Genomic DNA, 27,609 nt, shown 5'->3' with positions numbered 1-27,609 from the left:
GTGTGTGAGAAGTGGATGGGAAAGTGGAATAACATGGGACTAGTGTGGATGGGGAGATGTGAGGTTTGTGGGCTGAAGGGCCTGTTTCCATGCTGTATCTACAAACTCAACCACAACTACACAATCCCATCAGTGTCAAACTTACCATCTGCTCCGATTTCTCTGCTTTGTCCTTAATGTCCTTAATCTTGGCAAAAAGCTGTTGAATGGCTTTCTGCGCTTCCTCCAAAGCCTGTAAAAGAATAATAGGAAAGGTTTAGGACACTGGCATTGAACAGAGATGGAGACAACTCAGGCAGGGATAAGTCTGAAGAAGGGTCCCGACCTGAAACGTCACGCCACCCTTTTCTCCAGAGTTGCTGTCTGACCCGCTGAGTTACTCCAGCTTTTTGTGTCTACCTTAAGGGCCTGTCCCACTTGGACGACCTAATACACGAGTATAGAAGACCCTTAACGAGTTGAAAAAAATGTCACGGTTGTGATGACTCGCCAAAGTAAAAGACCTCCTACGACCTCATACGACTATGTCTACGACCTCCTACGACCCCCTTCGACCTCAGTCTTCCACACCTAAGACCAACTACGACTAGCTACGAGTGGAAAATTATCACATGATAAAATGATGTTGTGTTTGCATTGTTTTTTTCTCCGGCCACTTACCAACCTGCGACTACCTACGACTACCATCGCGGCCTACTACGACCTACCTATTAGTAAAAAGTATCAATTTTTTCCATGCTGACCTTTTTTTTTTTTACTCGTGGACATTTTTTATCAGGCTGGAAAAAAACGCCGCGACCTACTTGAGGCCACGAGTATGCGGAGACCGCTCACGAGCATGAGGAAGAGTTACGAAGACCTCCTATGACCTCGTGGCGACCATCCTGCGAGTATGAGTCAAGGGCAAACTTGGCAGAGGTCGCCAATTAAGTTGTGAAAGTGAGACAGGGGCTTTAGGGATAAGACACAATGCTTTCTCTTCTAACTGTGTTTACAGCCACCCAACAGGCTAAGCATCAAAAATACAGAAATGGGTAATTCAATATTTAAGATTGTAGGTCTGCATTTATAATTTTGCTTCAAATTGAAGATCGATTAATGAACAAAATAATATTTTCCCTAAAGTTATCAGGACCGACGAGAGGTTTATGATTATTTATTTGCTTGCTTGAATATTTTTTATAGCTACAGACTACGGCCTTTCACGAGTGTGTTTTCAGAGGAATCAGACGATTTCATGTTCCCTGGGAGTACAAACCAAATAAGAGCTGGCACGCAATGTGGTTCATCCTTCGTTAAAATCTCATGGACCATCACTTTTTGCAGAAACCACTTCAACAACACTCAAACCTCTACAGTGTGGTAGTTTAAAACTCTAACCGCTCTATGTAACATTATAATAATACATTTGGAGCCCAAATTCCAACAGACTCAAGAACACCAATTTATACAGAGAGCGCCATATAATAGAAACTGATTAAAGTCTTTGGCCTGCAGTTACAGAAAAAATAAATCTTACAGTTAGAGTCATGGAGTCATAGGCCCTTCGGCCCATCTTACCCATACTGACCAACATGCTCGATCTACACTAGTCCCACCTGCCTGCGTTTGACCCATATCCCTCTAAACCTGTCCTATCCATGTGCCTGTCTAGGTGTTTATTAATGCTGTCTAAATCCTTCTATACAAACTGAACTGAATTAAATTGAATGTTACAGCGTGAAAACAGGACCTTTGAACATCATCGTATCTTTAAAAAACTGAAAGTGAAAGCATTTTATTAAAATAAATTTCAATTGAGCTAACAGTCCTGTTATCACTGGCATGTTTAGTGGATGGAGCTAATTAAGATGAGTGTGTGTGTAGTTTAGAGATACAGCATGGAAATAGGCCCTTCAGCCCACTGAGTCCATGCCGGCCATCTATCGCACTAGTTCTATGTTATGCCACTTTCTCATCCACTCCTTACACACTTGGGGCAATTTACAGATGCCAATTAACCTATAAACACGCACATCTTTGGGATGTGGGTGGGAACCGGAGTACCCGGAGGAAACCCACGCGGTCACAGGGAGAACGTGCAAACTCCACACAGTCGGCACCCAGGGTCAGGATCTAAATGGGGTCTCTGGCAGTGTGAGGCAGCAGCACTACTGGACGTGCCACTGCCTTTCACAATCTTTAGATACCCCAAAGTAGATTAAACCTAATGAAATTCTTCTTGAAGATTGGTGATTGCAGTAACACAGCACCAATTGTACGTGGAATATTCAGACCAATGAACTGAATAAATGTGTAAAAAGGCCAGATGATCTTCCTTTTAAATGAAAGTGATTGAGGCTTAACTATTGGTCAGAACCCCAAGGACCCCATGAGTGGAATAGATCAAGTAGACGCACAGAGTCTCTTGCCTAAGTTTAAGGTGAGGGGTTAAGATTGAATAGGAATATGGGAGGTAACAATAGACAATAGACAATAGGTGCAGGAATAGGCCATTTGGCCCTTCGAGCCAGCACCGCCATTCAATGTGATCATGGCTGATCATCCACAATCAGTACCTCGTTCCTGCCTTCTCCCAATATCCCCTGACTCCGCTATTTTTAAGAGCCCTATCTAGCTCTCTCTTGAAAGCATCCAGAGAACCTGCCTCCACCGCCCTCTTAGAGGCAGAGAATTCCACAGACTCACCACTCTCTGTGAGAAAAAGTGTTTCCTCGTCTCCGTTCTAAATGGCTTACTCCTTATTCTTAAACTGTGGCCCCTGGTTCTGGACTCGCCCAACATCGGGAACATGTTTCCTGCCTCTAGTGTGTCCAAGCCCTTAACAATCTTATATGTTTCAACGAGATCCCCTCTCATCCTTCTAAACTCCAGAGTGTACAAGCCCAGGTGCTCCATTCTCTCAGCATATGACAGTCCTGCCATCCCGGGAATTAACCTTGTAAACCTACCCTGCACTTCTTCAATAGCAAACCTTTTTACACAAAGGGTGATGGGTGTATGGAAGGAGCTGCCTGAGAAGGTAATTGAGGCAGGTACTATAGACGCATTCAATAAACAGTTAGACAGGTACATGGATAGGGTAGGTTTAGAGGGATATGCAGGCAGGTGGGACTAGTGTAGCTGGGGCATGTTGGCCGGTGTGGGCAAGTTGGGTGTAACAGCCTGTTTCATCGCTGTAAAACTACGACTATGATAACGAACGTTCCCACTCTTCTTCAAAGCAGCGCCATGAGTTCTTTGGCTTTCACCTGAAATCCTATCATGTGAAACCCTGCACCGCTGCTAACGCAGAGCTCTGTCATCACGCCGGTCGACTGCTAATCTGAACTTTGAAGGTTCTGAAGTGGGATCGCATCTGTCAAAGGAGCTATGGCTGACATAATTCATCAAGGGATTAATTCCAATAAATTCCGGGAAGCGCAAGAACTATTTTTAATTAGATGGAATTTAAAGATGAAAGGCATCAAAACATTGACATGCTTTTTTTTGACGTTACTGCAAAAAAAATGAATGAATTTCTGCACTGACAACTTTGTTTCCCTGAGGTCAAGGATGATGAAATCCACTCCAGTTCCAAGGAATATGTATGCATGAATTATTTGATCTCATCTGTCCTTCTCATATACTCCCCTTTCACTTACCTATTTGTCTACTCTCTCCCCCCTTCAAATCACTATTGCCCTCTCAGCTACCTTCCACTTCAGTCACCCCCTCTACTCACTCCCACCCTCTAGGCTCAATGTCCAGTCCCCATCCCCAGTTCACCCAAAGTCAGGCCTATTGAGGCCACCGCTATTGCCTCTATGGAGGCCCGATGTTCCTGGCCGTTCTGGCCGGGTGGTGTTGCCCCGGCGTCGGGAGAGTCCTCACAGCGGCTGGGCCACCTGGAACGGCCGCTTCCTAGCTGGGGACCGCGGCTTCCGAAGCCGACAAGGCCGCGCCGGGTTGGAGCTCCCAGGCTCCCGATGTTTGAGTCGGCGCCGCCCGCTCCGCTCCGCAGACCCGCAGCCCGGAGGTGTTGATCTCGGCGGTCACAGCTCACCGGAGCTCCAGCGCGTCGATCCAGCGCGGCGACCCAGGCAAGGCATCGCCCGCTCCGCTCCGCGATAGCGCTCCAGCGCTGTGCCGCCAACGAAGCCGAGGTGCTGGGCGGTCCCCGCCAGGAAACGGCGCTCCACGCCCGCTGGTAGGCCACGAGGACGGGTCGACGGGGCAGCCCGGAGAAAAAGCTGCCTCACCGACCAGGTAGGGACCTAGAAGTATAATTACCCCCTTTCCCCCACATTAAAAAGTCCATTTCTCCAACAGACGAAGAACAAGACTTACTAAAAACTTCCCAAAAAAAAATGAATTAAACGACGGCTGCTAGTTAGCAGCCGTTCCCCAAGATGGCTCCTCCACATGCTCACAATACTCCAAATGTGGTCTGACCAGCGCCTTATAAAGCTTTAGCATTACATCCCTGTTTTTGTATTCTAATCCATTCTAAATAAATGCATTAGTCTTCCTTACTACTGATTCGACTTGCACATTATTTTAGCTTAGTTTAGTTTAGAGATGCAGCGCAGAAACAGGCCCTTCGGCCCACCTAGTCCACACTGACCAATGATCCTGGTACATTAACACTATCCTACATACACTGGGGACAATTTACTCTTATATCAAGCGTATCAACCAACAAACCTGTACGTCTTTGGAGCGTGGGAGGAAACCAAAACTTTCGGGGAAAACCCACGTGGTCATGGGGAGAAAGTACAAACTCCGTACAGACAGCACCCGTAGTCGGGATCAAACCCGGGTCTCCAGCGCTGTAAGGCAGTGACTCTGCCACTCACTACCGTTCCGCCATTTCATTATTCGGTACGTTTCAATGAGGTCCCCGGAGAAACTCAGCGTATGCAGCAGCATCTATGGAGCGAAGGAAATAGGCAATGTTTCGGGCCGAAACCCAAAGGAAATAGGCAACGTTTCGGGTCGAAACGTTGCCTATTTCCTTCGCTCCATAGATGTTGCTGCACCCGCTGAGTTTCTCCAGCACTTTTGTCTCCCTTCGATTTTCCAGCATCTGCACTTCCTTCTTAAACTCAATGAGGTCCCCCCCTCATCCTTCCAACTCCAGCGAGTACAAGCCCAGTGCCGTCAAACGCTCATCATATGTTAACCCACTCATTCCTGGGATCATTCTCGTAAACTTCCTCTGAATTCTCTCCAGCACCATTAACTAAATTAACTTTTTGGGGAAATCCTGCACCAGCACTCCCAAGTCCCTTTGCCCCTCTGATTTCTGAATTCTCTCCGCCTTTATTCCTACTACCAAAATGCATGACTCCACACTGTATTCCATCTGCCACTTCCCTGCCCACTCTCCCAACCTGTCCTAGTACGTCTGCACTTGGCCCATATCCCCACTGCTTTCAACTGTGGAAAAGCCATCTGTAAATCACACTTCATGTGTAGGGAATGAATGCAAAAACGGAACAACATAGAACTTGTGTGAATGGATGATCCGACTCGGTGGGTCTGTTTCCATGCTGTATCTTCCAAACAATCTCCCAAACTCCATCATTTATCCTCTCCTGCCCTGGCCCTGCTCTGGGATCACAATTTATATTTGAGAGGAACGTACATGTTGAAACCATACACATACTTCCTTTATCAAAGTCACAAGCCTCAGAATAAAAGGTTATGCCTTTTGAATGGAGACGAGGAAGAATTTCTTTAGCCAGAGGATGGTGAATTTGTGGAATTCATTGCCACGGACGGCGGCAGAGATGAATAGGTTCTTGATGAGTAAGGGGGTCAAAGATTATGGGGAGAAGGTAGGAGAATGGGATCATAGAACATGGAAACAGGCCCATCGGCCCCACTTGTCCACGCTGACCAACATGCCCCCATCGACTTTAGTCCCATCTGCCTGCATTTGGCTCATATCCATGTACCTGTCTGAATGTTTATTAAACGTTATGATAATACCTGCCTCAATTATCTCCTCCAGCAGATCGTTCCATATACCTACCAACATTTCTGTAAAAGAAAGTTGCCCCTCAGGTTCCTATTAAATCTTTCTTGCCCTCAGCTTAGAGGGAAAAATAAATCAACTACTAATCGAATGGCGGAGCAGACTCAATGGGCCGAATGGCCTCAATCTGCTCCTATATCTAATGATCTAACTAAGTGTGCAAAACTTACAGTTCCCTTCTTTAAAAAAAAAATCACCGTTACTAAGTTACAAGAGGATGATGAAACAACACAGCATGAGTAAATGTCGTGCATGTTCAATCTTTGTAGTCTTTGCTAGTGACAATAACACGAGGAAGTCACTTCTGACACAGAAAACTGCTTTATGAAAACATGTCCGTTCCACCGGATTGATCTAAAAACTGCAGCAGCGAGGGTAATGAGATAAGTAATGGAACTATTCTGAATCTCAAGCCAAGCATAATCAAACTGTGCCAGGTAAAGTGAAAAGCAAAGCGCTGGAGGAATTCAGCAGGTCAGGCAGTATCTGCAACGAGAATGAATGCTGCCTGACCCAGTGAGGCCCTCCAGCACTTTGTTTTTTTGCTCAGAATTTCAGCATCTGCGGTCTTGTGTGCCAATGAAGCGATGTGTTGCAGAGAAAAATAAAAATGTCCACCCAGGGATAAGTCCAACTTCTCTGGAGTCAAGAGTGCTTTATTGTCATGTGTCCCAGATAGAACAATGAAATTCTTACTTCTTGCAGCACAACAGAATATGTGTACACACTGAACACAGGAAACAATATAATGAACAAGAGGGAAAAAAAGTTCAGTGTGTGTATACAGTATATACATGCACGCACACGCGTACACACATACACGTACGCACGCACGCACACACACACAATAGTGCAAAAAGACAAATCCAAAGAGGGTTTCGGCCCGAAACGTTGCCTATTTCCTTCGCTCCATGGATGCTGAGATTCTCCAGCATTTTTGTCTGCCCCCAAGTCAATGTAGTTCAGAGCTTATTTGGAGGCTGTAGTGTTCATAACATGAACCATCTACTCCCACCACAACAGTTACCAATAATAATGGGAACTCTCACAAGGTATATTTATCACAACTCTCACTAGGAACTGCAGATGCTGGAAAATCGAAGGTAGACTTTTGTCTACCTACCATTTATCAGGATCAATCACACTGAAGACAAAATGTTTATTAGCAGGCATCTCAGACTTTTGGCAGACGATATGGCACAGGAATATTTATGTATACAGCTGAATATTCAGAGTTAATATTTGATTTAATAAAAAGAAACATTTCAAATTTGTTATTTTGTATAAATTGTGACATCTTTCAAAATATGTGTAACTGCAGATGTCGGTTTATACCAAAGATACACACAAAGTTCTGGAGTAACTCAATGGGCTAAAAGCTTTCACTGTACCTCGGTACATGTGATAATAAACTAAACTGAACTGAACTGGGTCAGGCTGCATCTCTGGAGGAGAAGGATGGGTGACGTTTTGGGTCGGTGAAGAAGGGTCCAGATCTGAATGGTAATCAACCCTTGTTCTCCAGACATGCTGCATGACCCGCTGAGTTACTCCCGCACTTTTGTTCCTACCTTTCAAAATATGTGTTTGGAAATTCAGCACTCTCATGGTTAACACAATTGTTTGATTTTCCAATTTCTTCTTGCTCAACTGATTTGAGTCTGCAATAAATAAAAATCCTGTGGCTTCGCTTCAAGTGCCTGTTGTTCATTAGCTGTAATGATTTTTATTTGATCTTATTTGCATTCAGCTGCTGTGGTCTAATTACTGACAGTCCAGCTTCCGATGCTGTCTGAACCTGGAGAGAACAGCGAGGAGAGGCCTCATTCGAGCAAATGAGGCAGAAATGGTGAAGGGCGGGGACGGATGGCGCGCTCTTCCAGGCTAAACAATGTCTATTCTTAATGTCAGACTCCCGCTGTTTTCTAGACTTGGGGAAACTAAATTCTCTTTCTTTATGACGATTTTGCCAGGATTCAAGGGCCTGAGCTATTGCGAGAGATTGGGAAAACTAGGACATAGAAAACATAGAAAATAGGTGCAGGAGTAGGCCATTCGGCCCTTCGAGCCTGCACCGTCATTCAATATGATCGTGGATGATCATCCAACTCAGTATCCTGAACCTGCCTTATCTTCATACTCCCTGATCCCTCTAGATGGCGGACAGCGGGGGTGATGCGCCGTTGTGTATGGCCGCTCCTCCTGCTGTCCATCCTTTCACCCTTATTTATTTTTATTTTTAGTCCTGTTCATATCAGGTGTTTATTGGAGGTCTTCTTTTATGTGGTGGGTGGGGGAGGGGAAGGGGGAAATTATTTTTAACCCCAGTCCTACCTGGTCGGAGATGCGGTTTTTCTCCGAACCGCATCTTCGTCCTCTCTGTGCGGCCTAGTCGAACTGGAGCAGCGCTGAGCGGCGTTTCCTGCGGGGACTGCAGCTTCGACGGCGGTGTAGATGCTGGGACATCTACAAGGAGCGGGCGATGCCTTACCGGGTCGCCTTGCGGTAATCTCCGGGGCACTGTGACCGTTGACGGCACCGCGGAGCCTGGGATCCGAGATCCGAGATCGCCAGTGTCGGGGGTTCGGCCGGCGCGGCCTGTGAACTTTGGCCCGTTTTTCTTCGCGTCGGGAAGCCCGCTTCAGTCCTGGCCGCTGATGGATGTTCACCAACGCCGATGATCCAGCTTCACGGCAAGAGGGCCTGAAGACACCGGTCTGGCTGAGGAGGCCAGATATAGGCCCCGACCTCGGGTGGACTATGAGGGGGAGAACTGGATATTTTTGGTGCCTTCCCTCACAGTGAATTCTGCTGTGGGGGGACGTTTCATGTTGATTTCTATAGTGTACTGTTTCTGTGTCTTTTTTCTTTTTCTCTTTTTTTGATTTGTATGGATTTATTGCATTGATCTGTTCAATTAATTTAATCAATCTCTGTAAAGCACTTTGGTTCAAATACTGGTTTTGTTGAAAAGTGCTATATAAATAAATATTATTATTATTATTATTATTTAGCCACATGGGCCACATCTAACTCCCTCTTAAATATAGCCAATGAACTGGCCTCATTCCTTTATTCCAAGGACTTTATTCCTTGGAGAGCAGGAGGCTGAGGGGTGATTGTATAGAGGTGTGTAAAATCATGAGGGGAATAGATAGAGTAAATGCACAAAATATTTTACCCAGAGTTGGGGAATCAAGATAGATACAAAGTTCTGGAGTAACTCAGCGGGTCAGGAGAAAAGGAATATGTGACGTTTCAGTTCGAGACCCTTCTTCAAACCCAGAGGGAAATCAACAACCAGATAACATAGTTGAAGGTGGGACTATAGTCTTTTTGCTGACTGGATAGTGTGCAACAAAAACACTTTTCACTGTACCTCAGCACACGTGACAATAATAAACTAAACTACTTTTTGTGGGTGCATGATATGACCTGCCAGAGGAGGTAGCTGGGCCATATACTGTAACAGCATTTAAAAGGCATTCGGACAAGTACATGGATAGGAAAGATTTAAAGGGACATGGACCAAATGAAACTAGCTTAGATGGGGCATCTTGGTCAGCATAGACAAGTAACACTGAAGGGCACGTTTCCCTGTTGCATGACTCTATGACTCCTGTCGCTCATTCATAGAATGCAATCCCAGAACTGTCATGTTGGGGGAGTCCAGAACCAGGGGCTACAGTTTAAGAATAAGGAGTCAGCCATTTAGAACGGAGACGAGGAAACACTTTTTCTCACAGAGAGGGGTGAGTCTGTGGAATTCTCTGCTCAGAGGGCGGTGGAGGCAGGTTCTCTGGATGCTTTCAAGAGAGAGCTAGATAGGGCTCTTAAAAATAGCCACGAGTCAGGAGATATGGGGAGAAGGCAGGAATGGGGTACTGATGACTCTGACATCGGGGGGGGGGAGAGTGCAGTGGAGAGATAAGTTTTTTTTGGCCTTCCATCACAGCAATGTGATGGATGTTTATGTAAAATGTAAATTATGTTGTGTCTGGGGTCTATTTGTCTGTAATGTATGGCTGCAGAAACGGCATTTCGTTTGGACCTCAAGGGGTCCAAATGACAATTAAATTGACTCTTGACTTGACTCTTGACTCTTGACTCTTGATTGGGGATGATCAGCCATGATCACATTGAATGGCTCGAGGGGCCAAATGGCCTACTCCTGCGCCTATTGTCTATTGTCTAAGACAATTCTACGTCACAATCCAAAACACATTCAGTATCATAAGCAAAACACGAAATACTGGAGGAACTCAATGGGTCAGGCCGCCTCTTGGGAGGGAATGGATGGGCAATATTTCAGGCCAGGACTGTTTTTCAGTCCGATATGAATGGTATCCAGTACCAGGGTCGTTAGAGTCATACAGCACGGAAACAGGCCCTTCGGCATAACTTGCCCGTGCCGACCAAGATGCCAACATCCTCCTCTGGCAGCTCGTTCCAAACACCCACCACCCTGAGTGAAAAAGGGTGGTCAGAGATAATAGATTTTTTATTCCGGAAAAATGTACCGCTCATAAACATTTTACAGGACAGAAGCCAGAAATTGCATACTATTTTAAAGACAACATATCATATTCCATTGCTATTCGCTGTAGTTTGATAGCCTTTCCCATGGAAACACTCTGATAAAGTTAAAAGCGCTTTTGCTACGAAACAGGAAGTCAATTATTTTACGGATTTAACCATACCCAACGTGGACACTTAGAACAGTGATCTGCAATGTCAACAGCCAAGGGCAATAGGCCGTGGAATTCGGCAAATTTACAAGATCACAAACCCAGATGGCTGTCATTCAAAATACAAACAGTGCCTTTGTGTCTTGAACGTTTGACAGGTGCTGTTTATTGAAGGATTCCAGAGAAAATGGCACGCTTGATATCCAAATCCACATTCATCCAAGTCTGATGCAGAATTAAGCCAGCGGATGATAAGGAAACAAACACAAACCAAATCTCATTCCAACAATAGTGGATACATTTAAACAGCTATCCATTCATCCATTTAATATTTTCCGGCCCTAATCAAGATTTCATGTATAAATGACTATAATGCACTATAATATTAATGCACCGAAACACAATAATATTTGAAGGAAGCATGCGAGGCTCCAAGTATTTCAAACACGTTTTGAAAAACCACCACTGTTTTAGAAGTCATGCTCTCAAATCAATATAGTTTAATTTTTTAGTTAGCGTGGAAACAGACTCTTCGGACCACCAAGTCGGCGCCGACCAGCGATCCCCGCACGTTAACACTGTCCCACACACTAGGGACAATTTGCAATTTTACTGAAGCAAATTTACCTACAAACCCGCAAGTCTTTTGTGTTTGGGAGAGAACACAGTCACAGGGAGAACGTGCAAACTCCGTACAGACAGCACCCGAGGTCTGGATTGAACCTGGGTCTCTGGCGCTGTGAGGCAGCAACTCTGCCGCTGCGCCACTGTGCCGCCATTCATTATAGTTCATGAACAAAATGTATGTATTTATGCAAGTGTTCAGCCCTGTTGCTTGAAGTAGCAGCCAGGTAAAAGCATTGATTGAATATAAATAGGCATCTGATTTAAGCACCACCAGGATTGTGCAAATTCACCTTTGAATTACATTGAATGCACAGCACAAGAATAGGCTATTTGCTCGACCTGTTCAACTTTGGTCACAACATCACACAATCCTCCTAATGCCTTTCAGATTCAGATTCAGATTCAGATTCAATTTTAATTGTCATTGTCAGTGTACAGTACAGAGACAACGAAATGCATTTAGCATCTCCCTTGAAGAGCGACATAGCAAATGATTTGAATAAAAAAATAATAATAATAAGTGTCCGGGGGGGGGGACAAACTTATCAACAAACTATCCCTATCAACAAACTTCAAATCTCTGCTCAAAATCTTCTGTAGCCTTCAATTACATGGCTCATCCACTATATTCACTATTATCTACATGGCCACAACATGGGGAGCAAGGTGGCGCAGCAGTAGAGCTGCTGCCTCATAGCGCCAGAGACCCGGGTTCAATCCTGATCACAGAGTTTGAATGTTCTCCCTGTGACTGCATGGGTTTTCTTTGAGTGCTCAGGTTTCCTCCCACATCCCAAAGATGTGCAGGCAAGTAGGTTAAGCGGTTTCGGTGATAGTGTCGGGGGTGATCGCTGGTCGGCGGGTACTCAGTGGGGCGAAAGGCCTGCTTCCGCGCTGTATCTCTAAAATCTAAAGTAAAGTCTAAAGCCTAAACAAAGTAGGCAATGTTAAATGTTAAACTACCCAGTGCCTGAGATCAGATAGCACCCATCTTATCCACCGAGCCCTCTCAGTGTTTTGCCTTTCAGGTAAAAAATGGATTTAGGTGTCCCTACCAATCAAATCGTTATAAACTGGAACACAGATACAAAAGGTAACCCAAAGAGCAAATGGAACGTTGGCATTTCCATTTTTAGACTTTAGCGATAGTGTGGAAACAGGCCCTTTGGCCTACTGAGTCTGCACTGACCAGCGATCAGCCCGTCCATTATCCTACACACTCGGGACAATTTACAATTTACAGAAGCCAAATAACCTGCAAACCTGTGCGTCTTTGGAGTGTGGGAGGAAACCGGAGCACCCGGAGAAAACCCACTCGGTCACAGGGAGAACGTACAAACTCCCTACTGACAACACCCGCGGTCAGGATCGAACCCGGGTCTTTGGCGCTGTCAGACAGCAACTCTACCGCTGCGCCACTGTGTTGCCCAGGTTTCTCTCAAGTTTCTTGGTCATAGGCACTCGTCCATTGCAGACAGACCCGATTAGATCCGACTGACAGTACCTTGTTGTATTATATATGTTCAATTAGAGTTGAATTTAGATGAGAGGCAAATCAATCTAGGGTCTTCATTTTTTTTTTTAAATACAGCAAATACAGGGATGTTATCTCATCTGGTAGGGTCAAAGTACAAGACACAAAGAACTGCAGATGTTAAGTTTACAAAAAAGTGCAAAGTGCTGGAGTAATTCAGCAGATCAGGCAACAACTTTGGAGAACATGGATAGGTGACGTTTCAAGTCGGGACTCTTCTCAAGAATGATTTGGGTCGGGGATCCTTCTTCAGACTGATCTTCGGGTCTGGATCCTTCCTCACACTGGAGTTAAGGTGAGAAGGATGCATTTCCACTATGCAAAGGTGAACATTTGGAGTTTATCCCTAAAGAACATGGATGCTAGGTAAAAATAAATGTATACACCAAGATCAAGTGATTTTTATTTGGCAAGAACAAAGCAGGCATATATGGCCAAGCCACCTCATATTCCGCTTGGGCGGCTTACAACCAAGTGGTATGATATTGATTTCTCTAACTTCAAGTAACCTCTGCATTCCCTCATTCTCCATCCCTCCCCCACCCTAGTTGCACTGCTAGTTTCACTGTCGTTTTGCGTAGTTCCACTGTTTCACTTGTCACTTTCACTCGATAACACCTCCTCCACAGCCAACATTGGACCATTGTTGGCTCCACCTTTTCTTGAGCATCGTTGCTGGCTTTGATTTGTCCTTTTGCATACCATTCATTCATTTGTTCTTTTTATCTTTTCATATCTTTAGTTTCCCTCTCCCCTGACTCAGTCTGAATAAGGGTCACAATCTGAAACATCATTTTCTATGTTTAAGAAGGAACTACAGATGCTGGAAAATCAAAGGTGGACAAAAATGCTGGAGAAACTCAGCGGGTGAGGCAGCATCTATGGAGGGAAGGAAATAGGTGACGTTTCAGGCCGAAACGCTGCCTATTGCCTTCGCTCCATAGATGCTGCCTCACCCGCTGAGTTTCTCCAGCATTTTTGTCTACCATCATTTTCTATTCCTTTTCTCCTGAGATGCTACCTGACCTGCTGAATTACTCCAGCATTTTGTGCCTATCTTCGGTGTAAACCAGCGTCTACAGTTCTTTCTGACACACATTAGAAATTTTGTTTGAACTTCATACTTGAGGTTCAAATGACAATAAATAAATTGTATAATTGTATAATTGAATGGTTTTGAAGAGCTGACAGACATAATTCCATGTCCATTTTATCACAATTAACATAATCAAGACAGGCTGGCAAATGCAAACAATTAGAGCTCCCACTATCTATAAATAATAAAAACTAACATAAACACAAAATGCTGCAGTAACTCAGCGGGTCAGGCACCATCTCTGGAGAGAAGGAATGAGTGATGTTTCGGGTCGAGATTCTTCTTCAGACTGATGTCAGGGGAGGGGGGCAGGACAGAGATAGAATGTAGTCGGAGGCAGTAAGACTAGTGGGAGAACTGGGAAGGGAGAGGGAATAGAGAGGAAGAGCAAGGGCTATCTGAAGTTAGAGAAGTCAACGTTCGTACCACTGGGGTGTAAGCTACCCAAGCAAAATATGAGGTTCCCTTTAGGAAACTCTTTTCCATTATAGATGAGGCTCTCACTAGGGTCTCCTCAATATCCCGCAGCTCCGCTCTTGCTCCCCCTCCCCCCATTTGTAACAAGGACAGAGTTCCCCTTGTCCTCACCTTCCACCCCATCAGCCGTCGCACACAGCATATAATCCTCCAATATTTTTGCCACCTCCAACGGGATCCCACTACTGGCCACATTTACCCATCTCCACACCTTTCTGCTTTCCGTAGAGACAGTTCCCTCTGCAACTCCCTGGTCAACTCGTCTCTTCCCACCCAAACCACACCCTCCCCTGGTGCTTTCCTCTGCAACAGCAGGAGATACAACATCTGTCCCTTTACCTCCCCCCTCAACTCCATCCAAAGAGCCAAACACTCTTTCCAGGTGAAGCAGAGGTCAATTGCACCTCCTCCAACATCATCTACTATATCCGCTGTTCCAGGTGTTAACTCCTCTGTATCGGCGAGACCAAGCGCAGGCTTGGCGATCGTTTCGCTGAACACCTCCGCTCAGGTACAGCGAATGGCACGTTGACCTTCATAACAAGAGCAGTTGAGTATAGTATGAGTATGAGCAGTTGAGTATAGGAGCAAAAAGGTCCTTCTGCAGTTGTACAGAGCCCTAGTGAGACCACACCTGGAGTATTGTGTGCAGTTTGGGTCCCCTAATTTGAGGAAGGACATTCTTGCTATTGAGGGAGTGCAGCGTAGGTTCACAAGGTTAATTCCCGGGATGGCGGGATTGTCACATGCTGGGAGAATGGAGCGGCAGGGCTTGTATACTCTGGAATTTAGAAGGATGAGAGGGGATCTTATTGAAACATATAAGATTATTAAGGGTTTGGACACGCTAGAGGCAGGAAACAGTCGCTTGTCTTTTTTTTTCCACTTTTAATTTAATTTCAATTGCAACTTTGTCGTGTACCTTGTTGCGTGTTGTGACTGTTGGCAGACCAATTTCCCTTCGGGGGATGAATGAAGTTTTATTTTATCGTATCGTATTGCTTCACTTGTCTTTCATAAATGCCGCATCATCACACTCTGTATTAGTTTTGACTCCATCGTCAAATGGATGTGCTCTTTGTTTCCTTAACTAGGTCACGGACTCGCCCTTTCTGTGCCCCACCCGGATTCCAACATATGTTTAGTAACAGGTTTACAGATTCCAACTTTCAATAATAGATTCATAGAATCAGATCATTCTACAGCATGGAAACAGGCCCTTCAGCCCAACTTGGCCATGCCAACTGAGGTTTACATAATCTTTCTGTCCAATTTGCCCATGTTTGGCCCATACCCTTCTAAAACATTTCTATCCACGTACATGTCCAAATGTTTAGTTTGTTATTGTCACCAAGGTACAGTGAAAAGTTTTTTTGTTGCGTGCTATCCAGTCAGCGAAAACACTATATGTATTTACAATTGGCCATATAACCATATAACAATTACAGCACGGAAACAGGCCATCTCGACCCTTCTAGTCCGTGCCAAACACGTATTCTCCCCTAGTCCCATATACCTGCGCTCAGACCATAACCCTCCATTCCTTTCCTGTCCATATAACTATCCAATTTATTTTTAAATTATAAAAACGAACCTGCCTCCACCACCTTCACTGGAAGCTCATTCCACACAGCCACCACTCTCTGAGTAAAGAAGTTCCCCCTCATGTTACCTCTAAACTTCTGTCCCTTAATGCTCAAGTCATGTCCCCTTGTTTGAATCTTCCCTACTCTCAGTGGGAAAAGCATATCCACGTCAACTCTGTCTATCCCGCTGATCATTTTAAAAACCTCTATCAAGTCCCCCCTTAACTTTCTGCGCTCCAAAGAATAAAGCCCTAACTTGTTCAACCTTTCTCTGTAACTTAGTTGCTGAAACCCAGGCAACATTCTAGTAAATCTCCTCTGTACTCTCTCTATTTTGTTGACATCCTTCCTATAATTAGGCGACCAAAATTGTACACCATACTCCAAAATTGGCCTCACCAATGCCTTGTACAATTTTAACATTACATCCCAACTTCTATACTCAATGCTCTGATTCATAAAGGCCAGCACACCAAAAGCTTTCTTTACCACCCTATCTACATGAGATTCCACTTTCAGGGAACTGTGCACAGTTATTCCCAGATCCCTCTGGTCACCTGCATTCTTCAATTCCCTACCATTTACCATGTACGTCATATTTTGATTTGTCCTGCCAAGATGTAGCACCTCACACTTATCAGCATTAAACTCCATCTGCCATCTTTCAGCCCACTCTTCCAACTGGCATAAATCTCTCTGTAGACTTTGAAAATCTACTTCATTATCGACAACCCCACCTATCTTAGTATCATCTGCATACTTACTAATCCAATTTACCACACCATCATCCAGATCATTGATGTACATGACAAACAACAGTGGACCCAACACAGATCCCTGTGGCACCCCACTAGTCACTGGCCTCCAACCTGACAAACAACCATCCACCATTACTCTTTGGCATCTCCCATTCAGCCACTGTTGAATCCATCTTGCTACTCCACCATTAATACCCAACAATTGAACCTTCTTAACCAACCTTCCGTGAGGAACCTTGTCAAAGGCCTTACTGAAGTCCATATATACAACATCCACTGCTTTACCCTCATCAATTTCCCGAGTAACCTCTTCAAAAAATTCAAGAAGATTAGTCAAACATGACCTTCCAGGCACAAATCCATGTTGACTGTTCCTAATCAGACCCTGTTTATCCAGATGCTTATATATATTATCTCTAAGTATCCTTTCCATTAATTTGCCCACCCATTGACGTCAAACTAACAGGTCTATAATTGCTAGGTTTACTCTTAGACCCCTTTTTAAACAATGGAACAACATGAGCAGTACGCCAATCCTCCGGCACTATTCCCGTTTCTAATGACACTTGAAATATTTCTGTCATAACCCCTGCTATTTCTACACTAACTTCCCTCAATGTCCTAGGGAATATCCTGTCCGGACCTGGAGACTTATCCACTTTTATATTTCTCAAAATCCACAGTGTACAGATACAGGATGAAGGGAATAACATTTAGTGCAGGATAAAGTCCAGTAAATAGGTTTTAAATGTTGTAATTGTACTCTCCTCTACCAGTACCTCTGCTAGTCCATTCCAAATACCCACCACCCTGTGTGAAACAAATTGTCTCTCAGGTCCCTTTTAAAGCCCTGTCCCACGGTGCAAGTTCATTCCAAGAGCTCTCCCGAGTTTAAAAAAAAATCAAACTCGTGGTAAACACGGAGAATGAATGTAGCGGGTACGTCGGAGCTCAGGGATGTCTCTTGCCGACTCGTAACACAAACGGCAGGTACTCGGGAAGACTCGCTAACCGCAGGTAGGCACGGGAAGACTCGTGAAGATTTTTCAATGTGATGAAAAATGTCCACGAGAGCCCCGAGTACTGACGAGTGGCCATTACCGTAAATCTCCGAGTTCGAATCAGGGCAAACTCGGGAGAGCTCTTGGAATGAACTCGTACCGTGGGACAGGGGTTTTAGTCCTTTCCCCTCTCACTTTAAACCTATGTCCTCTAGTTTTTGACTCCCTTATCCTGACCAAAACTCCCGAAAGACTATGACTATTCACCTCATTTATCCCTCAAAAGTCAGCATTCAAATCAACAGTCGGATGTTAAAATAGGGACTGTTTAGAATTAAGATATGGTGACATTTCTTCACTCAGTGGGTTACAATTCGTTGGAAAAGCTGTGGAGCTTTAATATTTGATTACATTCAAGGTTATTTAGTCATCGTAGTTTACTGGGATCTAGTGGGAAAATGAACAAGGTTGGGGATTAGCTTTATTGAATAGCTAAGCAGACTAAATAGGCCGCAAGGCCGTTTCGTAAGTTCTTTCAATTCCACATAAGCCTTGATGTCAGAGATGTTATCCAGAGCCAACCTTGGTTCGTTCATTGTCAACTCTCCTACTCCCTTTTGGTTTTACTGGATAAATTCTACTAGCCCCTCTAATATTCTGTTCAATTAGTTACAAGGTCTCTTCAATTAGTTTAGTTTGGTTTAGTTTAGACATACAGCGCGGAAACAGGTCCTTCGGCCCACTGAGTCCGTGCCGACCAGCGATACCCGCACACTAACAGGGGCGCAGAGGTAGAGTTGCTGCCTTACAGCGGCCAAGACCCGGGCACGATGCTGACCACGGGTGATATCTGTACGGAGTTTTACGTTCTCCCTGTGATCGCGTGGGCTTTCTCCGAGATCTTCAGTTTCCTCCCACACTCCAACGACGTACGTAGGTATGTAGATAAATTGGCTTGGCAAATGTTAAAAAAATTTCCCTGGTGTGTGTAGGATAGTGTTAATATGCAGGGTTGGCTGGTCGGTGCAGACTCGGTAGGCCGAAGGGCCTGTTTCCGTGCTGCATCTAAAAAATATTTGTCCGAAGCCAATTAATCTACAAACCTGTACGTCTTTGGAGTGCGGGAGGAAACTGGAGATCCCGGAGTAAACCCATGCAGGTCACAGGGAGAACGTACAAACTCCGAACAGACAGCACCCGTAGCCAGGGTCGAACCCGGGTCTTTGGCGCTGTGAGGCAGCAGCTCTACCGCCTCATTGTCAACATGAGGGAATTAAATCCTGAATATTTACTCCTACCTTATACTGATATGCAGTTTGACATAAAAAGATATATTTTCATATCGATAGTTTAAAAATAAAGTTTCAAACATTCAAAGGAGCCAGGCTGTTGCAAATCCGCTAAGTACTACAAGCGATCGCTAATGTACTGACTACCCCTCTGCTTTCATTGAAGTAGATCTGTCATCTTAATAGCATTCAGTAAAATGGATTCCAAACAGTGCACTTACACGATGGACCACACAACTATTGTACTTGAAGCTGTCATACAAAAACACAACAATTCTGGCTATGCTATATTTGTTTATGGTCTCTTTGTCAATGAAAAATAAGTACGTTTTGAAAACTGGACATAATGTACTGGAACCGTCAATGCATTTAGTTTAGTTTAGAGACACTGCGCAGAAACAGACCCTTCAACCCACTGAGTCTGCGTCGACCAGCGATCCCTGCACACTAACGGTATCCTACACACACTAGGGACAATTTACAATTTTGCCAAGCTAATTAGCCGACAAACCTGTATGTCTTTGGGAGTGTGGGAATAAACCGGAGTATCCAGAGGAAACCCACATGGTCACAGTAAGAACATGCAAATTCTGTAGAGACAGCACCCATAGTCAGGATTGAACCAGGGTCTCTGGCGCTGTAAGGCAGCAACTGCGCCACCGTGCCACGCTCAATTAAGTTAACTTTATTATTTTGTATGTTTGTTCTTATCCCTTATTTTATTGCATCGGCTCCACAGGAGACCTTTCATTAAAGTGATTCTACTTGCACTCGACATCTTGTTCACTGCTAAAGGAACCATGTTAGTGAGAATTAGTAACCTGATCTCCATGTGCATGGGCTTTAGTCTTTGTAACCCTGTCACCGATCAATGTGCATACAGGCAAAAACTGTAACAAAAAACGTTTTCACCCAGACAGTTGTAGATCTGCGGAATTCTCTGCCAGAAGGCAGCGGAGGCCAATTCTCTGGATGCTTTCAGGAGAGAGTTAGATAGAGCTCTTAAAGATAGCAGAGTCAAGGGATATGGGGAAACAGCAGGAACGGGGTACTGATTGTGGATGATCTCCACCCCCCCCTCATGCACCCCCTGCCCCCTGATGAACAAGGACCCCCAGATCCCGTTGTACTTCCCCTTTTCCCTTTTAGTGGGCAAAATTAGGGCACATGGTATTTGGGGTAGAGTGCTGACATGGATAGAAAATTGGTTGGTAGACAGGAAACAAAGAGTAGGGATTAACGGATCCCTTTCAGAATGGCAGGCAGTGACTAGTGGGGTACCGCGAGGCTCGGTGCTGGGACCGCAGCTATTTCCAATATACATTAATGATTTGGATGAAGGGATTCAAAGTAACATTAGGAAATTTGCAGATTACACAAAGCTGGGTGGCAGTGTGAACTGTGAGGACGATGCTATGAGAATGAAGGGTGACTTGGAAAGGTTGGGTGAGTGGGCAGATGCATGGCAGATGCAGTCAGGAAGTCAAGGATCCAGTTACAGAGATGAGTGCTGACACCAAGACCCGTCAGTTTGGTGATAAGCTTGGATGGTATAATGGCATTAAGGGCAGAGCTGTACTCGATGACGTAGGTGTGGCCACTACCTGTCAGTCTGAAGAAGGGTCCCGACCCAAAACATCACCTAGCCATGTTCTCCAGACCTGTTGAGTAAAGAGCCTGTCCCACTTGGGCGTAATTTGCACTTCATTTATGCGGCACCATTTACCCGTCACGACGCACTTCCTGCGCGTTGTGACGTGCACGTGATGCGCGCATTACGCATGCATGATGCGCATTACGCGCGCGCAAATGACGCCCAAGTGGGACAGACCCTTTTCTCTAGCCATTGACTTGGCCTCCACAGCCGTCTATGACGATGAATTCCACAGACTCATTACGATCTGACTAAATAAATTCCTCCTCGTCTCCCGTACTAGATTCTAAACGTTTGGATATTAAAGGGAACAACTAGCCTGTCTGGTAACAAAGTAGCAGGGCCAAAGTGGTCACCTATTATTCATCTCCCCCAGTGAAAACAAATGCAGCATTTGGATTTTCAATCAATGCACCTAAAATGACACCATGTACTCGTGCAGAGTGCAGTATGACTTTAAATTTATCTGCAAAAACGCTCATGAAAAGAACAATTTGCAGGGAAATAATCCTTTCTGACACCAATTTATTTATTTTACAAAGAATGACAAGCTTGCTCTTTAAATGGTGCAGGGGAAAGAATGCTCCCTTCACCGGGTGGAAAAGTACTTAGTGAGGAGGACAGGACCAGTGGCCCAACATACTGACTGTGCACAGGAAGCACATTCCACTCTGTGGGATTTTCCACATTCTCAAGGTAAAGGAGCAAGACAGCCACAGGCTATAATGAGCACCTCCAAATGTCTGATTACCAGGCTCCATACTCTGACTGCAGCACAAACATAAAGCTGTCCTTTTTTACGGTTAGTGTCTATCTCGGCATTGAGGAACATGCACATAACATTTTTTGTCTGGAGAAGGGTCTCGACCGAAACGTCACCTTTTCCTTTTCTCCAGAGATGCTGTCTGACCCGCTGAGTTACTACAGTTTTTTATGTCTATCTTAGGTTTAAACCAGCATCTGCAGTTCCTTCCTACACATTTTCTAATTCGCAAGATGAGATACTCGTTAATATAGATCCACTGATACAAATTGACCTTCTGGTTTTCCAAAACATTAGGTTTCTTGTGTTCCTGCAAGGCATAAACTCTCACTATGTTGCTTGGAGACTAATTCCAGATTTGGAAGGTTAGGTATTACAAAGAGCCAGCCATTATAAACACTGTGGATTCCAGGGAAGGAATATCTACGACAGACAAAGAATTTTTATTCAAAGTCTCCATCCGAACATTTTCTTTCAGTTCGCCAAAAAAGGCGGCACAGTGGCGCAGCTGGTCGAGCAGCTGCCTCACAGCACCAGAGACACAGGTTTGATCCTGACCTCAGGTACCGTCTGTGTGGAGTTTGCATGTTCTCCCTGTGGTGGCGTGGGTTTGCTCCGGGTGCTCTGGTTTCAGAGTCATAGAGTAAAACAGTGTGGAAACAGGCCCTTCGGCCCAACATTCTCCCACACTCCAAAGACGTGCTGGATTGTAAGTTAATTGGCCTTTGCAAATTTCCCTCAGTGTGTAGGGAGTGGATGAGAGAGTGGGATAACATGAAACTAGTGTGAACGGGTGATCAATGATCAGCGTGAACTTGGTGGGCTGAAGGGCCTGTTTCCATGCTGCATCTCTAAACTAAACACAGCACTAGTGTAAGTGGGTGATCAATGGTTGGCATGGAGGCAGTAGGCCATAGAGGCTTGTTCCATGCTGCATCTCTAAACTAAACCAAAATCCAATTTAATTCCCTCCCCTCACCCAATACATTTTTTCCACCACAAAACATCCATCGCCCCCCCCCCCCCACCTTGCCGCTGTAACTATGACGATTAGGTGGGATAAAATTCAAGGAATCAGTCCGAGATTCCGAAAAGGACAAGATATCACCTGCTAGCCAAATGCAAGTGACTAGTCATGAAGTGAGTGCAAAAGGCCACTCAAACCAATCTAGTGTTCGGTTTCCTTTTGCTCCTCCATTCGCCCACAAATCAATGAGGCTGCCTGTCTCCTTCCAAGAAGCAGCCTCCTCATAAACTACGTGAGAGCGCACAGAAATATAAATCAAAAGAAACTCCAGTAACCTTGTCCTACAAAAACAGAGAGCGACTCGACTCCCCTGTTATACTAATTCATGGAATGAAACCAGCGGAGAAAATGAAGCCAATAAACAGCAGTCAGAGTATCGGATTCAGAACACAGATCACAGTTACATTTGCATTGGCTGCATTTATCTTGGTTGAAAACAAAGCCAAGTTTGGCTTTTAATTCTTTGTGATAACGTGATTAAACATTTCACTTGAAAAGCTACCCGAATAAAGTCACCTGAAGGTCAGATATAATAGAATGCATTTTTCTTTATTAATTGAGTGATTTGGAAAACTTCAATAAATAACAACTGTACAAATTGTGTAACCTTAGTAAATCCTGGCTCCAGTGTTACCTTGGCTTGAATGTAAATATATGCTTATGTTTCTGGTTAATAATACTTTTACATCCAGTCTTTTACAATCACGATGAACCAGTCACGGCTGTTTTTGAACGAGTTACAGAGAATGATGAGTCAGAGTGTAGGAGGGTGATGAATCGCCTCATTGAGTGCTGCCAGAAGAGCAACCTTGCTCTCAATGTCAGTAAAGCCGAGGAACTGATTGTTGACTTTAGAAGAGGAAGGCCAAGGATCTACAAACATGTCTTCATCAATGGGTTGATGGAGGAGAGAGTCAACAACTTCAGGTTCCTGAGCGTGCATATCACTGAAGCTCTGTCCTGGACCCAGCATTTTGATCCAAACATGAGGAAAGCCCATCAACACCTCTACTTCCTGAGAAGATTGAAGAGATTTGGGTATAATAATAGTATAATAATAATAATAATAATATATTTTATTGTCATTGCATGTCAGTGCAACGAGATTTAGTATGCAGCTCCAACCGATGAAAAAGAAAAGTAAAATAAATAAATAAGCTGTGTGTCGTGACCATCCGAGGGAGACAGTCCAGGGGTGGTGGGGGGCCCCGACAAATACTCACTTGAACCTCTATAGATTTATGGTAGAGACCATATTGAATGGTTGCATCATGACCTAGTTAGGCAAATCAGACGCCCAGGAATGAAGGGAGATTGCAAAGAGCAGTGGACGTTGGCTGCTAGGTCCTTCACAGATACTGACCTCCCCACCATCGAAGTGATCAAGACAAGGCACTGCCTCAAAAAGGCAGCCATCATCATCAGAGACCCACACCACCCTAGCAACACTCTCATTTCACTCCTGCCATCAGGAGGAAGATTTGTGAGTCTTAAAACTGCAATGTTGCAGTTCAGAAGCAGCTTCTTCCCAATAACCATCAGGCTATTGAACAAGATTGTCTATATTGCTCAAAGCGGATAAATGTGAGGTTATCCACTTTGGTAGCAAAAACAGGAAGGCAGATTACTATCTAAATGGCGTCAAGTTGGGAAAAGAGGAAGTACAACGGGATCTGGGGGTCCTTGTATATCAGTCTATGAAAGTAAGCATGCAGGTACAGCAGGCAGTGAAGAAAGCGAATGGCATGTTGTCCTTTATAACAAGAGGAATCGAATATAGGAGCAAAGAGGTCCTTCTGCAGTTGTACAGGGCCCTAGTGAGACCACGCCTGGAGTATTGTGTGCAGTTTTGGTCATATGCTGAGAGAATGGAGCAGCGGGGCTTGTACACACTGGAGTTTAGATGGATGAGAGGGGATCTTGTTGAAACATATAAGATTGTTAATGGCTTGGACACACTAGAGGCAGGAAACATGTTCCCGATGTTGGGCGAGTCCAGAACCAGGGCCCACAGTTTAAGAATAAGGAGTAAGCCATTTAGAATGGAGACGAGGAAACACTTTTTCCTCACAGAGAGTGGTGAGTCTGTGGAATTCTCTGCCTCAGAGGGCGGTGGAGGCAGGTTCTCTGGATGCTTTAAAGAGAGAGCGAGATAGGGCTCTTAAAAATAGTGGAGTCAGGGGAGAAGGCAGGAACGGGGTACTGATTGGGGATGATCAGCCATGATCATTAAATTGCAGTGCTGGCTCGAAGGACCAAATGGCCTACTCCTGCACCTATTGTCTATTGTCTATAATATGAACTCCAACTAAACTCTGAAATTTGGGCTTTGTTTTGTTTTCTGCACGGCATTGTTTTTTTTAATTTATTGAACTATTAAAAATGTGTTTATCATGTTATCTATTGAGTAATACATGTACAAAACCTGTTATGCTGTTGCAAATAAGAATGTCATTGTTCTGTTTCTGGACAAATGACAATAAAACACTTGACTCTTGTTGGAAAACCATTTTAATTCCAAATTCAGAAGCAGGTGACATCTCCTATAATATAAAAGTCTCTGTTGTGTGTGTGTGTGTGGGGTTTGTGTGTGTGTGTGTGTGTGTGTGTGTGTCTGTGTGTGTGTGTGTGTGTGTGTGTGTGTGTGTGTGTGTGTGTGTGTGTGTGTGTGTGTGTGTGTGTGTGTGTGTGTGTGTGTGTGTGTGTGTGTGTGTGTGTGTGTGTGTGTGTGTGTGTGCGCGCGAGAGAGAATCTGATTAATTCCTATTTTCTTCCAAATGCTAGGCCACAGCCTTCCCATTTTTACACATCCTACTCACATTTTTCCCGTCGAGGCGATAAACATCTTCCCGTCGCAATCCCACCTATATTTCCGAAGTTAATAATCGTTTAAAATTTTTAAAACTGCCCGAAAACTCAACCGTTCGGGAAAAAAACCTGAGTGACGTCACAATGCTCTCGCAAGGCAGGACGGGACACTCCGGGAGGGAGGGGCACACTAGCGCTCGCGGTGAACGAGGAATGGCGGCGGCTGCCAGCGCCCGACGCCCGACACCTGGTGGGGAGGGTAGTGCTGGAGCTGGAGTGAGGGCCAAGCCCGGGGCGGGGCTTGGCATGGGCCCATGGCCGGAGCCGAGAAAGAACGAGCCTGGGTCCGGGGTCAGGGACGAGCGTGGAGATTAAGTCAGGGCCTGCACTGGAGCCAAGGCGGGGGCCGAGCTAACAGCTGGAGTCTACAGCCAGAGCCGAGAACCAGGCCCCAGCGCTGCTCTACGACCTGGGTAGGTCCTGGGGCAGGGAATGGGAGTGAGGGGAGGAAGATGAGGGAAATGAGTAGGAGGGAGATGGGGTGGGGTGGGGTGGAAGAGGGAGATGGGGAGGGGGAATGGAGGATGGAGATGGGGAGGGGTGGAGGAGGGAATGCCCTCTCCGTATCTACCCTCACTTCCACCCTCTCTACCCCCTCCCTCTCTAACCCCTCCCTCTGCCTGCCTACCCTCCCCTCCTCCCACCCCCTCCTACCTCCTCTCTCCCTCGTCCCCCCCCCCCGGCCGCCCCCCCCCCCCCCCCACTCCCTCTCTGGGGATTGAAGAGGGAGGTTGAAGAGGAGGAGGGAGTGCTGAGGGATGAGGAGAAATGAGCCATGTCTGACCAGTTGGGCCTATGCGTGAGTGGTGCAATATTGCGTTGGGGGAACACTTGTGTACAAGTCCCGTGTACATGCACTCAAGACGACCAAACAAAACTCACTTTGCAAAACACATACATTTGTGGAATTCCCTGCCACAGAAGGCAGTGGAGGCCAAATCACTGGATGGATTTAAGAGAGAGTTAGATAGAGCTCTAGGGGCTAGTGGAATCAAGGGGTATGGGTAGAAGGCAGGCACGGGTTATTGATTGGGAACGATCAGCCATGATCACAATGAATGGCGGTGCTGGGTCGAAGGGCCGAATGGTCTCCTCCTGCACCTATTTTCTATGTTTCTATGTTAAAACTACGGTGGGAAATTCACACCACTGCACAATGAAAGAATGGAAAGATATATCTGCAGCAGTGCTCAAAATGTTTCTATGCTCTGGTAAAACATCATTAGAGTGCCGATAGGACAACTGTATTTTTGAATGAAGCTGTAACTCAAACTCCATAGCAACCAGGCACATCGCTCCAGTCTGATATTTACAGGAATCATTAGGTAAAATAAATAGGATGTTAAGTGATAATATTAAATATCATCTATCTAATCAGAGTCTACTTCACTGAAAGTAGCTTGCAATTATTTGAATCATATTACTGCTGTGAAAACACAAAAACATTATTCTGTTTAATTCAGTGTTTAAGAAGGAACTGCAGATGTTGGAAAATCGAAGGTACACAAAAATGCTGGAGAAACTCAGCGGGTGCAGCAGCATCTATGGAGCGAAGGAAATAGGCAACGTTTCGGATCGAAACGTTGCCTATTTCCCTCGCTCCATAGATGCTGCCTCACCCGCTGAGTTTCTCCAGCATTTTTGTCTACCTTCCGTTTAATTCAGAGTAGTTTAGTTTAGGTTAGTGATACAGAATGGAAATAGGCCTTTCGGCCTACCAAATCCACACCAATCATTGATCACCCATTGATAACACGAGTTCAATATTAGCCCACTTTCTCATCCACCGCTGTACACTAGGGACAACAATATGCTCCAACACCAAATCTCCTCAAAAGTTCTATGCATGTGGAGGTGTGGATGGGCTCATCTCTACATAAGGGACAATTTAGAGGTCAATGATCCTACAAACCCACACGTCTTTGGAAAGTGGGAGGAAACGGAGCACCCGGAGGAAGCCCACGCGAACACAGGCAGAACATGCAAACTCCCCATAAACAGTACCCAAGGCTAGGATTGCATCCGGGTCTCTGGCACTGTAAAGGCCCTGTCCCACTTTCCCGAGTTACTCACAAACTCTCCTGAGTTTTTCCCTTGATTCAAACTTGGGGAATGTCTGTAGCGAGTCCGTAGGAGGCCGTAGATGTTTCGTAGCGGCTCACAGAGAGTGGTGAGTGTGGAATTGTGAGTGTGCCTCAGAGGGCAGTGGAGGCAGGTTG

At 45.1% G+C, this 27,609-nt stretch overlaps 1 protein-coding gene across 1 annotated transcript in view; it reads right to left on the bottom strand.

The window, feature by feature from the left end:
• vps53 (VPS53 subunit of GARP complex) overlaps nt 1-27,609 on the bottom strand; it is a 338,695-nt gene that overhangs the window by 257,804 nt on the left and 53,282 nt on the right. Inside the window, exon 5 of the mRNA XM_055657535.1 lies at nt 146-232. Within this exon, the coding sequence (XP_055513510.1) occupies nt 146-232 (87 nt within the window). The remainder of the gene's footprint in view (nt 1-145; nt 233-27,609) is intronic.

This window comes from Leucoraja erinacea, chromosome 28, assembly GCF_028641065.1.
Source record: "Leucoraja erinacea ecotype New England chromosome 28, Leri_hhj_1, whole genome shotgun sequence".
Lineage (NCBI taxonomy): Eukaryota > Metazoa > Chordata > Chondrichthyes > Rajiformes > Rajidae > Leucoraja > Leucoraja erinaceus.
This window is presented reverse-complemented; position numbering and strand designations above follow the sequence as displayed.